The sequence below is a fragment of the Penaeus japonicus genome, unplaced genomic scaffold (genome assembly GCF_977035675.1).
Source record: "Penaeus japonicus unplaced genomic scaffold, GWHDUDI00000001_assembly GWHDUDI00000033, whole genome shotgun sequence".
In the NCBI taxonomy this organism is placed as follows: Eukaryota; Metazoa; Arthropoda; class Malacostraca; order Decapoda; family Penaeidae; genus Penaeus; species Penaeus japonicus.
Window position 1 is genome coordinate 528,676 of NW_028234435.1, and position 20,000 is coordinate 548,675.

Genomic DNA, 20,000 nt, shown 5'->3' on the forward strand with positions numbered 1-20,000 from the left:
AGTGTAAACATAACAAAAATTGTGATAATTACTTTTACGAACGTTTTTTCTTAAGGGGGTAAATATTATGCAAGGGTACTGTGCAAACAGTAATTGCTAATGAGACTTATTTCAAACATTGTGCTTCTGGATTAGGGTGGAGGGGGTGGAGCATGAAGGTTAGGGTGTAGCGGTGGTCTCATATTAACTAGTTTTTGTTGTCTGTTGGTGAAGTTGATTTTGTTGTATGGTGTTGGTGTTGTAGTTGTTGTTGTTGTTGTAGTTGGTAGTGTGTTGTGGTTGTTGGTGGGTGTTATTGTTGGTGTTTATGGTACTTGGTACACATGTTTGGGGTGGTTGGTGGGTGGTGTTTGTTTGTTGATTTTGTTTGGGGTGTGGGGATTTGTGGTTGTTGTGGTTGGGTTGCTGGTTGTGTTGAGTTATGGTTGGTGGTTGGGTTTTGTTGTGGGTGGATGGAAGGGGGAGGAGGTGGAGGAAAGAGAGAGAAGAGCGAGCAGAGAGAGGAGCGAGAGAGCGAGAGAGAGAGAGACGCGCGAGAGAGAGCGAGATATAGAAAGAGCGATGGATCGATAGAGAAGAGGGCGAAGAGGGCGAGATGAGAGAGAGAGAGACAAAAACAAAAAGAGAGAGAGAGAGAGCAGAGAGAGAAGAGAGAGAGAGAGAGGGGAAGCGAGCGANAGAGAGAGAGTAGTGAGAGAAGCGAGAGAGAGAGAGAGAGAGAGCGCGAGTTAGAGAGAGAGAGAGAGAGAGAGAGAGAGAGAGAAGAGCGAGGAGAGTAGAGAGAGCATAGAGAGCGAGAGACAGCGAGAGAGAGAGAGAGAGAGAGAAGCGGAGAGCGAAGAGCGAGAGAGTGCAGAGAGAGAGAGAAGAGAGAGAGAGAGAACGAGAGAGAGAGCACGAGGAAGACGAGAGAGAAGAGCGAGAGCGCGAGAGCGAAGAAGAGGATTAGAAGAAGGAGTAGAGAAGAGAGAGCGAAGAAAGAGGCGAGAAAGAGAGAGAAGAGAGGAGTCAGAGACAGAGAGAAGAGAGAGAAAAGAGAGGAAGATAGGCAGAGAAGGAAAAGAGTGGGAAAGAAGAAAAGGGAGAAGAGAAAATAGCAAAGAGAGGACGAGAGAAGAGAGGACGAGAGACAACAGAGAAGCAAACAGCAGGGAGCGAATAGGAGAGGGAGAGACACGCGGGCAGAGCGAGGAGAGAAAAAGAGGGAGAGAGACGGAGAGGAAGCTATCGTCGCGGGCTCAAATACTATAGCACTCCGCTCTATCCATCTATATCGTCCCACTCTCTCGCCTCTCTCTCTCTCTCATCTCCCTGCTCTCTACATCCTCCCTCCCTCTCCCTCTCCCTCTCCCTCTCTCCCTCTCCCTCCCGTCTCTCTCTCCCCCCCTCTCCCTCCCCCTCCCCCTCCCCCTCCCCCTCTCCCTCTCCCTCTCCCTCTCCCTCTCCCTCCCCCTCTCCCTCTCCCTCTCCCTCCCCCTCTCCCTCTCCCTCCCCCTCTCCCTCTCCCTCTTTCTCCTCTCCCTCTCTCAATAGTGGCAGCATCACTATCTTCAGCATACTCATCAACTCTTCGTGACCATCACCCATGCTGGCAGACGCAGACAGCTAAGCAAGACAAGCCACCAACATGCATTATCCCTCCCCTCCCTGGCCTCCTCCTGGCCTCCTCCTGGCCTCATCCCCATTCTCCTCCCATCCTCTCTTCCCATCCACAAACAACATGGGTTTGGTTTATCCCATTCCGTCGCCCAAACGGGAACCATACCACCTGGGCGTTGGTTGTCACCGTGCTGTGTATTTGTTCGTGGTCGGCATTGAGCTGAGCCATAACGTTGAACAAGTAACTTCGAGGGCGTCTCCCTACTCCTTGGGAGTACTAGAGACGGAGCAGGGCAGGAAGGCGAGAGTAAAAGGGAGGTAGGGGGGGAGGGCGTAGTGTTTTGGGGTAGTGTGAGAGAAGTGGGTTGTGGAGAGAAGAGAGAGAGAGAGTCAGAGAAGGGGAGAGAAAAGAGCAGCGAAGAAGAAGAGAAGAGGTAGAGGAGAAGAAGAGGAGAGAAGGGCAAGAGGTGAGACAGAGAAGAGTTGAGAGGGGAGGGGAGATGCAGCGGAGAAGTGAGGAAGTAGAGAGGAGAGGGGAGGAGAGGAGAAGAGAAGAGTGGAGGTTTAGAGAGAGGGGAGGGGAGGGGAGAGAGAGGCAGAGAGTGGAGTAGATAGGGTAGAGAGTAGAGTTAGAGAAGAGGAGATGGGAAGGAGAGGCAGAAGGAGGGTGGAGGTAGGGAAGAGAAGGCGAGAGAGGAGAGGAGAGGTGAAGAGAGAGTAGAGATTGAAGAGTAGAGAAGAGACGCGAAGAAAGAGTAGAGAAGAGGGAGGGGAGGGGTGATGAAGGGAGCAGGAGTGGAGCTAGAGTCGGGGTAGAGAGGAGAGGACAGGGGCGAGGCGAAGAGCAGGAAGGGTGGAGTCGAGTAGAGCGAGGGCAGCAGAGGGTTGTGGAGAGAGTGAGGACGGAGCAGAGTGGAGTCGAGATGGAGAGGAAGGGGAGAGGAGAAAAGAAGTGTAGAGAGGCGAGGAAAGGGAGAAGGTGGAGTAGAGTATGAGAGAGGAGAGGAAGGGGAGAGGAGAAATCGACGCGTAGCTCGGATCGGACGGGGAGAAGAGAGTGCGACTCTACTGCTTCTTATTCTCTTCCCTTTTCTCTTCTCCTCTCCTCTATTCTACTCTCTTCTCTTCTCTCTTTTCTCCTCTCCTCTATTCTACTCTACTCTAGTCTACTTTCTTTTCTTTTCTCTTCTCCTCTCCTCTCCTACTCTAATCTCCTCTCTTCTACTAACTCATTCCCTCTCTCTCTCTCTCTCTCTCTCTCTCTCTCTCTCTCTCTCTCTCTCTCTCTCTCTCTCTCTCTCTCTCTCTCTCTCTCTCTCTCTCTATCTCTCTCTCTCCCTCCCTCTCTCCCCCCCACCCCCCCCAACCCTCTCTCTCTCTCTCTCTCTCTCTCTCTCTCTCTCTCTCTCTCTCTCTCTCTCTCTCTCTCTCTCTCTCTCTCTCTCTCTCTCCCCCTCTCTCTCTCTCTCTACTCTTGTTGTCAGAATCAGCCATTCTGTCTCTTCCCCATTATCCTCCCCCTTTCCCCCTTCCCCCTTTCCCCCTTCCCTCTACCCCCTCCCTCCCTTCCCCCGTCTATTCGTCTGTTCTTTCAACTTCTATATCTTCACGTGCAAGCCTCCGCCTCCTTTCTTTCACTCCCAGCATCTTATCTCCCTCCGCACGCACTTAATTACCAGTTCAAGTACCTCCCTCATTCATCAAGATCACTCAGCCACACCCGATCCATTCCCCATCTCTCTTCACACCTAATCTTTCCCAATCTCTCCCTGCACCTAATCTTTCCTCCGCATATTGATTGTCGTCGCGTCAACGAGACATTAATAAATCGCGGGACGACATGCCAGCGTCAGTGTTCGCACCTCACAGGCCTCACGGCTCGGGGCTCTAATCATAGGACTGGCGAATCTGGATGCATGGGCGGGGGGAGGGGACGGGGGAGGGGTAGGGGAGGGGGAGGGAGAGGGGGAAGGGGAGGTAAGGGGGAAGGGGAGGGGGAGGGATAGGTCGGTAAGGGAGGACTCGACTGCTTTCTTTGCTTTTTTTCAATATTTCTCTACCGGTCGCCTTCTTACTTTTCAGTTCAGTCTCTCCCTCTCTCTCTCTTTCTCTCTCTCTCTCCCTATCCCTCTCCCTCTACCTCTACCTCCTCTTCTCCCCCATCCCTTCCCCCTTCTCTTCTCCTTCCTTCTTACTCTCCCCCTTCTCTTCCCCCTCCTTCTCCCCCCCACCCCCTCCCTCTTTCTCTCCCTCTCCCTCTCCCTCTTCTTCTTCCTCTCCCTCTCCTCTCCTCTCCTCTCCTCTCCTCTCCTCTCCTCTCCTCTCCTCTCCCTCTCCCTTCCCCTCCCTCCCTTTTTCCCTTCACTGCCGCAGGGTGGGTGCGTGCGTGCGTGCGTGCGTGCGGATGGGGGTCGTCGAAATGAGAAGCCATGGCAGTATCTACAGAGGATGTGGCACAAAAAGACACGTGTCTCGGACGAAGAAGTTATCAAATATATGACTAATGTTAAGAATCAAAGGACATTTTGATAGAGAGAGACAGAGAGAGAGAGAGAGAGAGAGAGGATGATGGAGGAGAGTGAGAGGATGAGTGACGAGAGAGAGGAGAGAGAGAGAGAGTGGAGAGAGAGAGTAGGAGTAGCGAGCGAGAGAGAGTGAGAGGTGAGAGAGAGCAGAGATGAGAGAAGAGAAGAGAGAGAGAGAGAGAGAGAGAGAGAGGGAGAGAGAGAGAGAGAGAGAGAGAGAGAGAGAGAGAGAGAGAGAGAGAGACATTGACAGATAGACAGAGACATAAACAGAAAGAGATAGAGATAGACAGACAGACAGACAGAGAGAGAGAGAGAGAGAGAGAGAGAGAGAGAGAGAGAGAGAGAGAGAGAGAGAGAGAGAGAGAGAGAGAGAGAGAGAGAGTGCCGAGATGAGAGAGAGAGACATTGACAGATAGTCAGAGCATAAACAGAGAGAGATTTAGAGATAGAACAGATAGAGCAGAAAGAGAGTAATAGAGTGAGAGAGAGATGAGAGAGAGGTAGAGCAGTATGTGAGAGAGAAGTGAGAGAGAGACGAGTGAGAGAGAGTAGATGAGAGAGAGGAGAGGCGAGAGAGAGAGAGAGATGGAAGAGCGGAGACGACTGACAGGATAGACGAGATCAAAACAGAAAGAGAAAGATAGACAGAGACAGAGACATAAACAGAAAGAGAGATAGACAGAGAGAGAGAGAGAGAGAGAGAGAGAGAGAGAGAGAGACACTGACAGATAGACAGAGACATAAACAGAAAGAGAGAGAGAGAGAGAGAGAGAGAGAGAGAGAGAGAGAGAGAGAGACGCGATACGAGGAGAGTGAGAAGAGAGATATGAGAGAGAATAGTAGAGAGAGAGAGAGGAGACTGACAGATAGACAGAGACATTAAACCAGGAAAGAGATAGGGATAGAAGAGAGAGAGAGAGAGACGAGAGAGAGAGATAAGATAGCGATGAGGTGAGAGGATGATAAGAGAGATTGAGAGCTGAGAGGAGAGAGAGAGAGAGTCGAGAGAGAGAGAGAAAGTGACACTGACAGATAGACAGAGAGATAGACAGAAAGAGAGAGAAGACCAGACAGAGTGGAGAGAGAGAGGAGTGAGACCGATAGAGGAGAAAGAGAGAGACGAGAGGTGAGACGATAGAGAGAGAGAGGGAGTGAGAGAGAGAGAAGAAGAGATGCAGAGAGAGAGAGAGAGGAGAGATGAGTTAGGAGAGAGAGATAGACTGACAGATAGACAGAGACCATAAACAGAAAGAGAGAGATAGGAGAGGAGAAGATGAGAGATAGAGAGAAGTGAGAGAGAGATGAGAGAGAGAGAGAAGAGAAGGAGTAGAGAGAGAGGAGCGAGATGAGGCGAGCGAGAGACAAACCCCCCCCCACGCGAGAGAGGACCTGACAGATAGAGAGAGGACATAAAACAGAAAGAGATAGAGATAGGACGAGAGAGAGAGAGCGAGAGGAGAGAGAGAGAGGAGAGAGAGAAGAGAGAGAGAAAGGCGAGAGAATGAGAGATGAGAGAGAGAGATGGAGAGAGAGTAGAGAGAGAGGGAAGAGAGCGACTGACAGATCCGCCATTGAGAACATAAACAGGAAGAGCTATAGGTTAGCAGAAGAGAGAGAGAGAGAGAGAGAGAGAGAGAGAGAGAGAGTGAGAGAGAGAGAGAGAGAGAGAGAGAGAGAGTGAGAGAGAGAGAGAGAGAGAGAGGGCGGGGGGAGGGAGGTAATATAATAAAGTACTTTCATTACATGCAATATCGTGTTTGTGTTTAGGTACATTTTAGGTACACGACATAGTGTGTACTTCTTTATCCACTGTATTTTACTTTACTTGGCTAATATAACTTTCATTCAATATTTCTTTTATCAAACATTAGGGAAGTACTATAGTTTTCTTAGAAGTATGAACAAATATCATCCATCATTCTCACGAGGATATTGTGAAAGAATGTCCTCGAATTTTTATCTCCCAATTGAAAAAATAATCATTAAATAAGGCTATTTCTCTACTCAGAATACACATAACACCCATTTGATGTGTGAATGACCACATTCTTTTTCAACATATACAAAGCAAATGAAAGACAGAATGAGAGGCGGGAAGGGGACAGAGGAGAGCTGTTGCTCGAGGGATTTCTTCACAACAAGAGGCGGTTTGAGCGGAAGGGCGCCTCCCTCGCGCGGCAGCAGGAGGGACATCCTGTAGACTTCAGCTGCATTCGCGTGGAGCACCAGATTTGGAGACTTCGGCTGGGGAGGATGATGGTGAGTTGGGGCGGGTAATTCCCGCATGAATGCCGAGTGCCGACACGTGGAAGGGAAAGGAAGCAAAGAAGAGCGCGAGAATGGAGGAGGAGGATGGTGAGGGAGGTGGAGGATGGAGGTTGGAGGAGGAGCGAGTTGAGGAGATGAAAATAGATAAAGGAAGACGAGGAAGAAGACTACGAAGGAAAAGGGGAAATCCACAAACACCATTTAAAAAACAAAAAATATAAAAACTAAAAAAAAAAAAAAACAAATAAAAAAAAAGGAAGAAGTGAGAAGAGGCCCGACTGACCTGATCCACATGAGCGTGTGCACGGAGAGCATGAGTCCGAGTCCGACGGTGAACCCGTTGAAGAGGCAGAAGGCGTGGTTGAAGATCCACCTGCCGTTGATGATGGTGACGAGCGCGATGGGCATGTCCAGCACCGCCACCAGGATGTCGGCCACGGCCAGGTTGGCAAGCAGCAGGTTGGTGCGCGTGCGCATGCCGCGGTGCCGCACGATCGTCAGGATCACCATCACGTTCCCGCCGAGCGCCAGCAACATCGACACAACCAGGAAGAACGATAGCGCCGCCACCACGCCCACGTTGTAGATCACGATAGGGTCTTCCGGGTCTGCCTCTTTCCCTCCTCCCACCCCTCCCTCCACGCCCGTCGCCGTCACGTTCATCTTGCCAACGCGCCCGCGAACAACCACGAGGTCACTCACTGGCTGCGACGACGACGGCGGGGGACTGGCGCCGCTCGCTCTAGGCCTCTGGACGCTTCGTGAAGAGGGCACGGGATATTGCCATGGTAACCAGATTAACTGCTCTCACTCCGTTGAAAGTACCTGGATGTCTAGAACTCATCCAGCTCGACTGCAAGTTGCAAGATATGCAAAAAACACCGATGGAATAATTTGCCTTCGAGGAATAGAGCTCCGAAGCGAGCCTTCTTGCGCGAGTCTTCTTTACCTTCCCTCGCGACCTCACTCGTCAATCCAGTGTTTTTTTGTTTGTTTTTTACCTTTTTCTTTACATTTTTCACACTCAAAAAGGCAACTCTAAGAGACACGCTATGTTTTTCTTAACGTGAACGTCTTGTTCATAATCTCCATTGCACTTCCTGTCCAGTGGTACTCGCTTCTCTGGACGCTGGAAAAGGAAAGAGAATCTGGTTTTACTATAATGCAATCATGCTACTGCTACTACAGTGATGAAATGGCAAATCATCAACTATGCTACATGTTTTCAGTACATTCTATTTGTCCCTACTTCCACCATCAATATTACTAACACCAATTACGCTATTATTGCTTCCAGTGCTATTAACGCTACTTCTGCTATTAGTAATGCAATAAAATCATTTACAGATGTAAATTCACGAAAGGTAGTTGGCATAAACTGTTAAAAAGTACAACCACAGCAGTAATAGTACTTTAAAAGTGAAGAAATACTAACTGCAAACAGAAGTAATGAGGGTATTCATGGAAGATACAGTAAACAAAAAAAAATCCTGATATTAATTAATTAATTAATAATAATAATAATAATAATGACAGAGAGGGCGAGAGAGAGAGAGCGAGAGAGAGAGAGAAAGAGAGAGAGAGAAAGAGAAAGAGAATACGGAGAAGATAAGAGAAAAGGGGACGAAAGAAATGAAAGTAAGAGAGGTAGCGCAGAAAAGGAGAGAGAAAGAGAAGGAGTAATGAGAGAAAGAAAAATGAAGGAGAGAGAGAAGAGAGAGAGACGTTTGAGATGGAGATGAAGGCGGAGCTGAGAGAAAGAGAGCGAGAGAGAAGAGAGATGTAAGGTATGAGAGAGAGAGAGATCGAGAGAGAGAGAAGTGTGTATGAGGAGAGAGAGACGTGAGGGTACGAGGAGAGAGAGTAGACCCCCCCCCCGTGAGAGAGAGATGATGAGAGAGGTAAGAGAGAGGAATTGAAAGTAGAGGTAGTGTGGATGTAAAAGAGTGATGAGAGCTGAGGAGAAAAATAAGAGAGAGAGCGGTGAGAGAGAGAGAGAGAAAAGATGAGTCGTGAAGGGAGAGACGATGAGAGATGAGTAGAGAAGAGAGACGGAAGGAAGAGATGATGGGGGAGAGAGAGAGAGTTGGAGAGAGAGAGAGAAAGAGCGAGATGCTGAGGAGAGAAAGGAGAGAAGAGAGAAGATGAGACGAGAGATGAGATTGATGAGGAGAGAGCGTGGAGAGAAGAGAGAGGATGCAGAGAGATGTGAGAGAGGAGATATGGTGAGAGAGAGGATTGAAGAGAGGAGAGGAGAGAGAGAGAGAGAGGAGAGTTGAGAGAAGATGAGCGAGAGAGCGAGAGAGAGAGAGAGATGAGATGAGAAGGAGCGCGAGAGAGACGCGAGGAGGAGATGAGAGAAAGAGATGAGATGGCAGGTGGGGGTGTGTTGAGAGAGAGAGATAGAGATTGTAGAGAGATGGAGAGAGAGAGATGAGCGGAGAGAGAGAATGACGAGGATGAGATGAGGTGAGATGAGAGAGAGCGAGAGATAAGATGAGAGAGGAGTGGAGAGAAAGAGAGAGAGAAGATGAGAGAGAGGGAGAGAGTGGAGAGAGACTGGATTGAGGTGATTGAGGACTAAGAGAGAGATGTGGATGGAGAGAGAGTCGAAGGATTCAGAGATGAAGAGAGAGAGAGAGAGAGAGAGCGAGAGATTGGGCGACAGAGATTAAGTAAGAGTCGACGGCATCCTGTGTGAGCTCCGTATGGCGCCGCTGTTCGCTCCCTCGCCCGCTCTTTCGCTCATTCCTTCTCAACTTTGTCTGCTCTCTTGCCTGACCCTTTGCTCAGTCTTTCACCTTTTCCTTTGCCTCACCCTTGCTTGCTCAATTGCCTCACCCTTTCCTCGACCCATCTCTCCCTTGCCTCACCCTTGCTTGCTCAATTGCCTGACCCTTTGCTCGGTCTTTCACCTTTTCCTTTGCCTCACCCTTGCTTGCTCAATTGCCTCACCCTTTCCTCGACCCATCTCTCCCTTGCCTCACCCTTGCTTGCTCAATTGCCTGACCCTTTGCTCGGTCTTTCACCTTTTCCCTTGTCTCACCCTTTGCTCGTTCTTTCGCCTGTGCCCTTGCATCACCCTTGCTTGCTCAATTGCCTCCCCCTTTCCTCGTCCCCTCTCTCCCTTGCCTCACTCTTGCTTGCTCAATTGCCTCACCCTTTCCTCGTCCCCTCTCTCCCTTGCCTCACTCTTGCTTGCTCAATTGCCTCACCCTTTCCTCGTCCCCTCTCTCCCTTGCCTCAACCTTTTCTTGCGCTTTCGCCCCCTTGCTTCCCCTTTTATCCCTTCTTCAAATTTCGCTCACCCTCTTCAAGAACTTAATATACCCAACACGTTTATCAAAATTACGCTTTACAACAATAATGGCAATTTCCTTCTAATCTTCTCTTTATCCATTATCTCTCTTATTCCTACGATCCTTTCTTCTTATCAATATTACAGTTATGACCTTCTTCCATCAAAAAAGTCAACATTTATTTCCTCCCTCTCCTTATTCCTATCTTTCTTTTCACTTACTCCCTGTGCATCTTCATTCATTCCTTCTTCTAATTCCAACTTCGTCATCACAGACCACGCCCCTTCGCATTCACACCTCCTACGAATCCCTAACTAGATTAACCTTTATAATCGAAGTCACTTCGAAGAAAACGAACGAGTGCTTCATTCTCTTGAGGATCCGAATGAAACCTCATGAATGACTAAGTTTTTGGTTGCTCTTGTTGTTGTTATTGTTTTAACGACCTTCGAAGAAAGGATGACAAGACTAAAGTTAACTAATCACAAATAATGTTAATTTAACAGAGTCGAAAAATAGTAACGTTATTCAACGGAAGTGGCAACATTTTCGTCGGACGAAAGGTCACCTTCAATAAGTTGCTGTGTTAATTATCAGCAATGCTTAGCGAAACGTTAACAAGGCCCAGACTCTGGCTTTATCGTCATTGTTATCATCTTTATTGAAATTATCATCATTGCTACCGTTACTCTAATCTATTAGTGGCATTCCTTTTACTGTTATGATTCACATTATCATTAGTGGCAGCAGTGTTTGCAGGTGGAGTAGCAGTAGTTGTAGTAGTAGTAGTAGTATAGTAGTAGTAGTAGTAGATACATATTAGTATAATAATAATTATAATTGTAGTAGTCGTATAGTAGTAGTAGTAGAAACATAATAATATAGTAATAATTATAATTGTAGTAGTAGTATAGTAGTAGTAGAAGTAGTATAGTAGTAGTAGTAGTAGTATAGTAGTATTAGAAGTATTATTGTAGAAGTAGTAGTATAGTAATAGTAGTAAAAGTAGTATAGTAGTAGTATAGTAGTAGTATAGTATAGTATAGTATAATAATAGTAGTAGTAGTAGTAGCAATAGTATAGTAGTATTAGAAGTATTATATAGTATAGTATAGTATAATAATAATAATAGTAGTAGTAGTAGTAGTAGTAGTAGTTGTTGTTGTAGCAGCAGTAGCATTAGTAGTAGTAGTAGTAGTTGTAGTAATAGTAGTAGTAGTAACATAATAGTAGTAGCAGTATAATAAGAGTAGTAAGAGTAATTGTAGTAGTAGTAGTATAGCAGTAGTAACATAATAGTATAATAATAATAATAATAATAATAATAATAATAACAATAATAATATTATTAATAATAATAACAATAAAAATAATAGCATTAGTAGTAGTAGTAGTAGTAGTTGTTGTTGTTTTTGTAGCAGCAGTAGCAGTAGTAGTAGTACTAGCAATTGTAGTGGTAGTTGTAGTAGTAATAGTAGTTAATTATTAATTATTATCAATTATTAATCGTTAATTATTATCATTTGTTATCCTAACTGCTACCATAATTAATACTCGCTTCATCATTAGAGAAAGAAAAACAGAGGGAGGGAGAGGGAGCAAAAGAGAGAGGGTGAGAGAGAGAGAGAGAGAGAGAGAGAGAGAGAGAGAGAGGAAAAAAGAGAGAGAGAGAGAGAGAGAGAGAGAGAGAGAGAGAGAGAGAGAGAGAAAGAGAGAGAGAGAGAAAGAAGAGAGAGAGAGAGGAGAGAGATGAGAGAGGGGAGAAAGAGAGAGAAAGAGATAATAAGTGAAGGAGAGGGAGAGAGAGAGAGAGGCGAGAGGTGGAGAGAGTGGAGAGAATGAGAGTGAGAGAGAAAGAGAAAGAAAGAGAGAGAAAGTGGAGAGAGAGAGAGAGAGAGAGAGAGAGAAGAGAGAGAGAGAGAGAGAGAGAGAGAGAGAGAGAGAGAGAGAGAGAGAGAGAGAGAATAGAGAAATAATTTTTTGATAGCATCTTCTGGTCTGAAGGTGAAATTACATCTCTGATTCATAAACTGGCGTCAGGCGTTTTTTACACACACACACACACACACACACACACACACACACACACACACACACACACACACACACACACACACACACACACACACACACACACACACACCGAACACCAAATGAATACCTGTTGATCGAAGATTATAATTTCGCGGCACCTATGGCGGAGCCACGAATCCCTACTCTCTCCTTTCTTTTCCCTTCTTTCTCTTCTCTCGCCTTCTCTCCTCCTCGTCCCTCCGCTTTCGATTCGCACTGACACGACTAACTCGACCAAAAAAAACTGTCAGAAATCGCAGAAATAAACAATGTCACTACTTCATTTCACTCTTCAAAACAGGACTAAACGAACGTGAACGTCTCCTCCCGGTCCCCCCCCCCCCCCGCTACGTTTTCTGAAGAACGGCAGGCACTCAAAGCACGCAACAGGAATGGCACCTTGGCTCTGTGCTTCCTCGCGCTGCCACGCATCTGCCGAGACTGGCATTGCTCTTAATGCTATACGGGAGTACACTAAAACTGAAGTGGGACGGATGGAGGGAGAGGGGATGGGAATTAAAGTGTTGAGGGGAGAGGGGGGAGGGGGTGAGGGGGGCAGGCCGTAGTGATGCGTTACAAAAGTGGGTGGCGGGGACGAAGCGCTGTAAGGAGGGGTAGGATGTGCAGAGGGAAAGACGGTAAGGGAGGGAGGTGTTTGGGTCGTAAGGGAGAAGAAGGGAGTGGTAGGGAGGAGGATCGAGGGGAGGGAGGGAGGGGGCAGAGAGAGGGAAGGGAGCGGGAGAGGGAGGGAGGGAGGGAGGGAGGGAGGGAGAAAGGGAGAGGAAGAGAAGGAATGAAGGAAGAAAGGAGGGAGGGGCGGAGGGGCTGTGGGAGGATAGGAGGGAGGATGAGAGGGAAGGAGAGAAAAGGAGAGAGAGAGAGAGAGAGAGAGAGAGAGAGAGAGAGAGAGAGAGAGAGAGAGAGAGAGAGAGAGAGAGAGAGAGAGAGAGAGAGAGAGAGAGAGAGACATGAGAGACGAAATAAAGAGAAGAGAGAAAGAGAGAGAGAGAGGAAGAGAAAGAGGAAAAGAGGAAAAGAGAATGAGAAAGAGAGAGAAGAGTGAGAGAGGAGGAGAAGAGAGGAGGAGAGCGAGAAGAGAGAGGAGAGAGAGAGGCAGAGATGGATGACAGAGAGGGCGGAGAGAGAGAGGACGAGACAGAGAAAGAGAGAGAGTTGAGGAAGAAAGAATATTGGAAGAGGAGACGAAAGATGCAGAGGAGATCGAGGAGAGGGAGATAGAAGGAGGTAAGAAAGAGAGAAGACATGAGAAACGGAACATGTGAGATACCGAGCAAGAATGGAGAGGAGAAGATAGGAAAGAAGGAATAAACAAGATGATAGGCAAGTGAGAGAGATGGAGAGATGGAGAGACAAACGGGGTGAGATAGAGAAAGAGTCGAAGGAATGGAGAAGCGCAGGAGAAATGGCATGAGGAGCGTATTGAACCTTCGATAGCAGGCAAAGTTTACGAGGAGGGATGTCATCGAGAGGAGAGACGAGAGAGAGTCGAGAGAGAGAGAAAGAGAGATGAGAGAGAGAGAGAGGAGAGAAGAAAAGGAAAGAGAGAGAGAGATGAAGAGAATAGAGTGAGAGAAGAGAGAGAGAGAGAGATGGAGAGAGACGAGACACGCTGGGAGAAAGCGAAGAGAGAAGGAAGAGAGAGAGGAGAGACAGAGAGAGAGAGAGAGAATGAGAGAGAGTGAGAGGGAGATCGAGAGAGAGAGAGAGAAAGAGAGAGAGAGAGAGACAGACGGAAAAGAATTTAAGAGAGAGAGTAAGAGCAGAGTGAGAGAGAGAGCGAGAAAGAGAGAGAGAGACAGAGAGAGAGAGAGAGAGAGAGAGAGACGAGAAGGAGAGGGGGAGAGAGGCAAGAGAGAGGAAAAGAGCGGAAAGAAAGAGCGAGAAGAGAGAGATGAAGAGAGAGAGAGAGAGAAAATGAGAGAGAGGAGCAGAAGAGAGAAAGGGAATGGAGAAAGAGAGCAAGAGATGTGAGAGAGGAGACTGACGAGACGAGGAGAGAAGAGAGAAGAGAGAGAGAGAGAGAGAGATGGAGAGAAAGAGACCGAGAGAGAGAATGAGAGAGGAGAGAAAGATGGAGACGGTGAGAGAGAGAGATGAGTAGAGGACGAGAGAGAGAGAGGAAAGAGAGAGGAGAGAGAGCAGAGAATGGGAGAGAGGAGCGAGTAAAGAGAGAGAGAGGGAGAGAGAGAGATCGAGGAGGAGTGATACGAGAGAGAAGAGGGATCGGAGAGAGAGAGAGAAAAGAGATTCGAGAGAAAGAGAGCATGAGAGGAGAGAGCGGAAAGATGAAGAGAGAGAGAGAGACGAGAGAGAGCGAGAGAGAGAGGAGAGAGACGGAGAAAGAGTTTTGAGAGAGAGCCAGAGAGAAAGAGAGAGAGAGAGGAGAGAGAGAGAGAGGAAATTATGAGAGAGAGAGAGATCAGTGAGAAGAGAGAAAGAGAGGAGAGAAGATGAGGAGAGAGGAGAGCAGAAAAAGGGAGCGAGAGGATGGGAGAGAGAGAATAGAGAGATGAGAGACGAGACCGAGGAGTCGGAGAGAGGAGGAGAAGTGAGTGAGAGAGAGTGAGAGCGCGAGTGAGAGAGAGAGAGAGAGGAGAGAGACGTGAGGAGAGGAGAAGTGTGTGAGAGAGAGAGAGAGAGAGAGATTTTGCAGAGAGGGAGAGAGAGAGGAGAGAAAAGATGAAGAGAGAGGAGAGCAGAGAAGAGAGAGAGAGAGGAGAACCTGCAGAGTGAGAAAGAGAGAGAGCGAAGAAGAGAGAGAGAGAAGCAGAGAGAGAGAGAGAGAGTCGAGATAGAGGAGAGAGAAGATGATAGAGATGAGAAGAAGAGGAGAAGAGGAGGAGAGAGTTGAGAGAGAGAGAAAGCAGGTAGTATGAGAGAAGAGGTCTAAGTGAGAGACGATGAGAGGAGAGAAGAGGAGCGAGAGAGAGAGGAGAGAGAGGGTATGTGAGAGAGGAGGAGAGATGATTGACGAGAGAGAAAGAGAGAGGAGAGCAAGAGAAAATGATGAGAGATAGATGGAGAGAGAACGAGATGGAGAGGAGAGAGTAAGACGTAGATACGTGATAGGAGACCACGAGGAGCAGGAGAGAGAGAGGAGAGAGAGTGAGAGGCGTGATGAGAGAGAAGAGAGAGATGAGAGAGAGAGAGAGAGTGAGATGAGCGTGAGTGAGAGGAGAGAGAGAGAGGGAAGAGAGAAGAGAGGGAGAGATTGAGGAGAAAGAGAGAAGAGAGAGAGAGAGGGAGGAGAGAGAGTATGAGAGGAGAGATCAAAAGAGAGGAAGAGAGATAGAGAGCGATGAGAGACGAGAGAGAGCATTTGAGAGGAGAGCGGATTCTATGCGTATTGAGAGAGAGAGAGAGAGAGAGAGAGAGAGACTTTGACTTTGACGAGTTTGTTGAGACAAGTGATTACGTACATGGGAGAGAGAGAGAGAGAGAGAGAGAGAGTGTGTGTGTGTGTAAGTGGGTCCAGTATTTCCTTGGCGATAACTAGTGATGTAATGTATATCGTAATATTAACATACAAACGGAATTCTGCGACGACCTTACTTTAGTTGAAAGAGTAGACATCACATCATCCAAGCAAGAAAGCAAGCAAGCAAGCACGTGTGCATTGTGTGTGTGTTTGTGTTTGTGTTTGTGTTTGTGTGTGTGTGTGTGTTTGTTCGACCCCGAGTCGAACAAACGATGTTGCTTAGTTATAAATGGCTCCTCGTTGACACGGTATCCTATCTGACTGGTCCTCCTTCGTCTTGAATCTGTTGCCTAGAAGGGTTATGGTGGAACGTCGAGAGCAAAGATGACCGAGATAAGCGATGATTGGTGGTTGGTGGATGATCTGTGATTAATCGATCGGATGTCACAACGAAACAAAGTTCTGGTATTTGGCAATGAGGAAACTGGAATTGATTTATACATATATACATCAGTACATACTTACACATATACATAGGTACATGCGCATAGGCACACACACACACACACACACACACACACACACACACACACACACACACACACACACACACACACACACACACACGGACAAAAGAAAAAAAGAAGAAAAATATGAACTAAAACTGACTACGGGAAAAAATAGTTGAAGACAAGAAAACTTTGATAAGTAACGGAAAAAGAATTCCCCAAAAATCCCTTATTGAAAACTGTCCGTTGGGTTTTAAAATAAAGAGAAAAATAAAGCCAACACCCACCCCCCCCCTCTCCCTCTCGACACTTATTTCCTCCCTCTATCAGTAACATTAGGAAGTGTATAACGTTTTATATTCTCTTGGTTATGGAAAATGTAGTACTTTTGGGAAGTATTAAGCTACTGTTCTTTCTCAGCATGGGCGAAATTAGAAACATTGAGAAAAAAGAACAACTTGCAGATAAGTCAAAGTAGAGGACACCTAAGGAGCCATTCTTGTACTCTCCCAATATCCAAGCCACGAACACACCTCATGGCACCCACATGGTAATCCAAACAAAGCCACCAAGCGATTTCAGCTCCCTTGGCGTGTCGACAGTTTACTGTTGGCTAAGTCGATCTAGTCTGGTGACCCTGGTAACCCAAGGCGCCCCTCAACCTCGACCTCGACCCTCCTATGCCTCGCCTATAAGAAAGACCTTGCACCAACCGCAGTCGCTTTCCCTCATACTTCGAATCAAGTGGCAACCAGGCTCTTTCCCTGATCATCACCCTATGTGAGGGTTGTCTTAGTCTATCGTAACTGACAACCCCGCACAAAATAGGGAATGATGCTAGACACAGGATTCGAACATTACAGGTTTATTCCATAACGCAAATAGTCTGCCGTTATGGTGCACGAAAGATATATTCACAACTTCACAACATGTATGAACAGGCGGGGAAATCAGGCGTCACGGTAGCGCAGTCGATCCCGGTCTATCGGTGTGTTCCAAACATCCTGCTTATATGGGAGGCTTCGCATCCGCCGTCCCCCGAATCTTGTCCCCACGGCGGGCGCTCAGGAAGGCAGTCAGGAATCTACGGGGCGTGGCAATCGAGGAATTAAGCTCGTTGGAAGGGTCATAGTCTGTGGGATAGCAAAAGGGGGGGAATGTACTTGAACCACCCATCACCCAAAGTTGACCTGACCTGACCCGGCGATTTCCTCACTGATTAAGGGTGCAAAAATGCATATATATGTATATGGATCTATTGCTGTAATCTAATATCTTATATAAGCATAATAAATAATTCTCACACCCTAGCTATGTGGGTCCTCCTGAACAGTCCAAGGCACATTTAAGAGAGAGAGAGAGAGAGAGAGAGAGAGAGAGAGAGAGAGAGAGAGAGAGAGAGAGAGAGAGAGAGAAATTCAAAAATTCTGATCGGTACGAGAGTGTGACGACTCGAGATAGAGAGTTTTTCGAGAGAAGAGGAGAGGAGAGGAGCGAGGGAGTGGACGGGGGAGAGGAGGAACGGGTAGCAGAAGAGAAAGAAAGAAATAGAGAGAGGGGGAAGGGAGGTGGAGAGCGCAGAGGGTGAGAGGGATGAGGGAGGAGGGACTGAGGGGGAGAGAGGAGGAGAGAGGAGAGAGAGATGGGAGAGAGAGAGGAAGAGTGAGACTCGCGTGAAAAGCAGAGATTCGAGAGAGAGAGAGAGAGAGAGAGGGGGGGGGAGAGAGATAGAAAGGGAGGAGAGAGAGAGGGAGGGAGGGAGGGAGGGAGAGAGAGAGTGAGAGAGAGAGCGGGGGAGGGGGAGGGAGTGGAAGCAGCAGAGGGAGAGAGAGGTGGGAGGGTAAGAGAGAGAGAGAGGAGAAAGGGAGGGAGAGAGAGAGAGAGAAAGTGTAAGCCACTGATTTTCTGAACTATTACTGTTATTTGATTGTAATACAGTCTTTGCAATACTAGTTTCTTAAGATACACTGTTCCTAGCGACTAGCGGAACAGCTTACAGAACCACTAACACCTGCTCCTGCCAGACCTTCACCTGATCCAGCTGAACACCCCACACTTGTACTGAACGTGAAAAAAAACCTTAAAACCTCTGTGTTGACCCAATACATTTTATTTGTGATATAAAGGGGAATCTGTAGACATTTCCCTCTTTCTCATCTTCATTACATTTGATAAGTATGTGTATTTTCATTGCTGTGTAGCATTGCAATAGTCTGCTTCCGGTCCCTTCAGCTGTTTCCATTGGTCGAATGGCCTGATGCAGGGAAGGTGACACAAAGTTGCCAGCGTCACCACCGAAACGGGTCATAAGAACTGAGAGACAGATCAGGTCAGACAGACAGACAAGGGCGAACAGCTCTGACCTTCGGCCGAAGGCCGAATCCTAGTGTATTAACAAGACTCCACAATAAAGACTATGACACGTGAACGTCTGTCTGTTTATTCCACCGGATCACAACCAAGGCATCGAGTGCTTTCCAACTCTAGCAGCGGGTTACAACAACTGCTGGAGTGGTGGCTTACAACTGTTGGCACCGAAGGCTTACTTACAACTGAGAGAGAGAGAGAGAGAGAGAGAGAGAGAGAGAGAGAGAGAGAGAGAGACAGAGAGATTGAGACAGAGAGAGAGAGAAAGAGAGAGAGAAAGAGAGAAAGAGAGAAAGAGAGAAAGAGAAAAAAAAAGAAAGGGAGGGAGAAAGATAGAGAGAGAGAAAGGGAGAAGAGAGAGAGAGAGGGTGGGAGGGAGAGAGCGAGAGAGAGAGAGAGAGAGAGAGAGAGAGAGAGCACGCGAGAGATCCCGGGAGAATGGAGATTGCTAGAGAGCGATGACGAGAGATGAGAGAGAGAGAGAGAGAGAGAATGAGAGCGGGTAAAAGAGAGGGGGGGTGGGGGGGGGAGAGAAAGAAAGAGAGAGAGGGAAGGGAGTGAGAGAGACAGGGAGAGGAGGGAGAGAGCGAGATTGAGAGAGGATGAGAGAGAGATGAGAAGAGAATGAGAGGAAAGAGGAAGGGAGAGCGTAGATTGAGCGAGAGAGAGAGAGAGAGAGAGAAAGAGAGCGAGAGAGAGAGAGAGGAGAGAGAGAGCGAAAGAGATAGAGAGAGAAATGAGAGATGAGAGAGGAGAAAGAGAGAGAGAGAGAGAGAAAGAGGTGAGAGGAGAAGAGAGAAGAGAGAAGAGGAAAGAGGCTGAAGAGAGAGATGGAGAGAGAGAGAAAGGACGGAGAGAGAGAGAGAGACGAGAGAGGGAGAGAGAGAAGAGGAATGAGTCAGAGAGAGAGAGAGAGAGGCTGGGGGGACTGAGAGAGAGAGGAGCGAGAGAGAGAGAGGAGAAAAGAGAGAGAGACCAAAGAGAGAAAGAAGAGAGCGAGAAGAGAGAGAGAGGAGAGAGATTGAGTAGTAGATGAAGAATAGAGAGAGAGATAGAGAGGAGAGAGAGAAGCGAGAGAGAGAGAGAGAGAGAGAGAGAAGGACGAGAGGAGAGAGAGCGAAGCGAAATGAGACAGAGACATGAATAGAGAAGAAGAGAGAGTGACGAGAGTAAGAGAGAGAGAGAGACGAGAGAGAGATGAGAGTGAGAGAGAAAATGAGAGAGAGATGAGTGAACGGGAGGGAGAAAGGTAAGAGAGAGAGAAGAGAGAAGAGACGAGAAAGAGAGAGAGAGCGGAGAGGAGAGAGAGAGTGGAGAGAGGAGAGAAGAGATGGGTGCGAAGAGAGTGAGAGAAAGAGGATGGTAGAGAGAGAGAATCGACGAGGGAGTGGGTAGAGCGAGGATGAGAGAGAGAGAGAATAGGAGGAAGAAGAGCAGCGTAGATTGCGAGCGATGAGACGAGATGAAGAGAAAAATTGAGTATATAGCTTGTCTAGCACTCTAGTGATCGACGATGATATATTATCACTATATCCTTGAGCTATATATTCGACTCTCTCTCTCTCTCTCTCATCTTCTTACATACCATCTCTCCCTTTCATCTCTTTTTTTTTTTTTGTATAAAACCGCCCCATTTGTGTACCCCCCCACCCCCCCCCCCCCCCCCCCCCCGCGATAGAGCGAGAGAGAGAGAGAAGATATTGGGAAGGAGAAAGAGAGAGAGAGAGAGAGAGGACATGGAGAGGAAGAGAGAGAGAGAGGAGAGAAAGAGAAAAAAAAAGAAAGGGAGGGAGAAAGATAGAGAGAGAGAAAGGGAGAAGAGAGAGAGAGAGGGTGGGAGGGAGAGAGCGATAGAGAGAGAGAGAGAGAGATGAGATAACCGATGAGATGCCGAGAAGAGCAAGAGAGAGAGAGAGAT

The 20,000-nt window shown here is 47.5% G+C and overlaps 1 protein-coding gene across 8 annotated transcripts in view; it reads right to left on the reverse strand.

Annotated features, from left to right (window-relative positions):
- LOC122258481 (uncharacterized) overlaps positions 1-20,000 on the reverse strand; it is a 72,399-nt gene that overhangs the window by 25,652 nt on the left and 26,747 nt on the right. For 4 of the 8 annotated variants that reach the window (XM_043024461.2, XM_086556701.1, XM_043024462.2 and 1 more), the window contains one exon: positions 6,679-7,524. In XM_043024461.2, coding sequence (XP_042880395.2) covers positions 6,679-7,058 — 380 coding nt within the window. In that variant the 5' untranslated portion in view covers positions 7,059-7,524. Of the gene's footprint in view, positions 1-6,678; positions 7,525-11,855; positions 12,221-20,000 lie in introns of those variants that run through there. The other 4 variants (XM_043024463.2, XM_086556703.1, XM_043024460.2 and 1 more) reach the window with 4 other exon arrangements.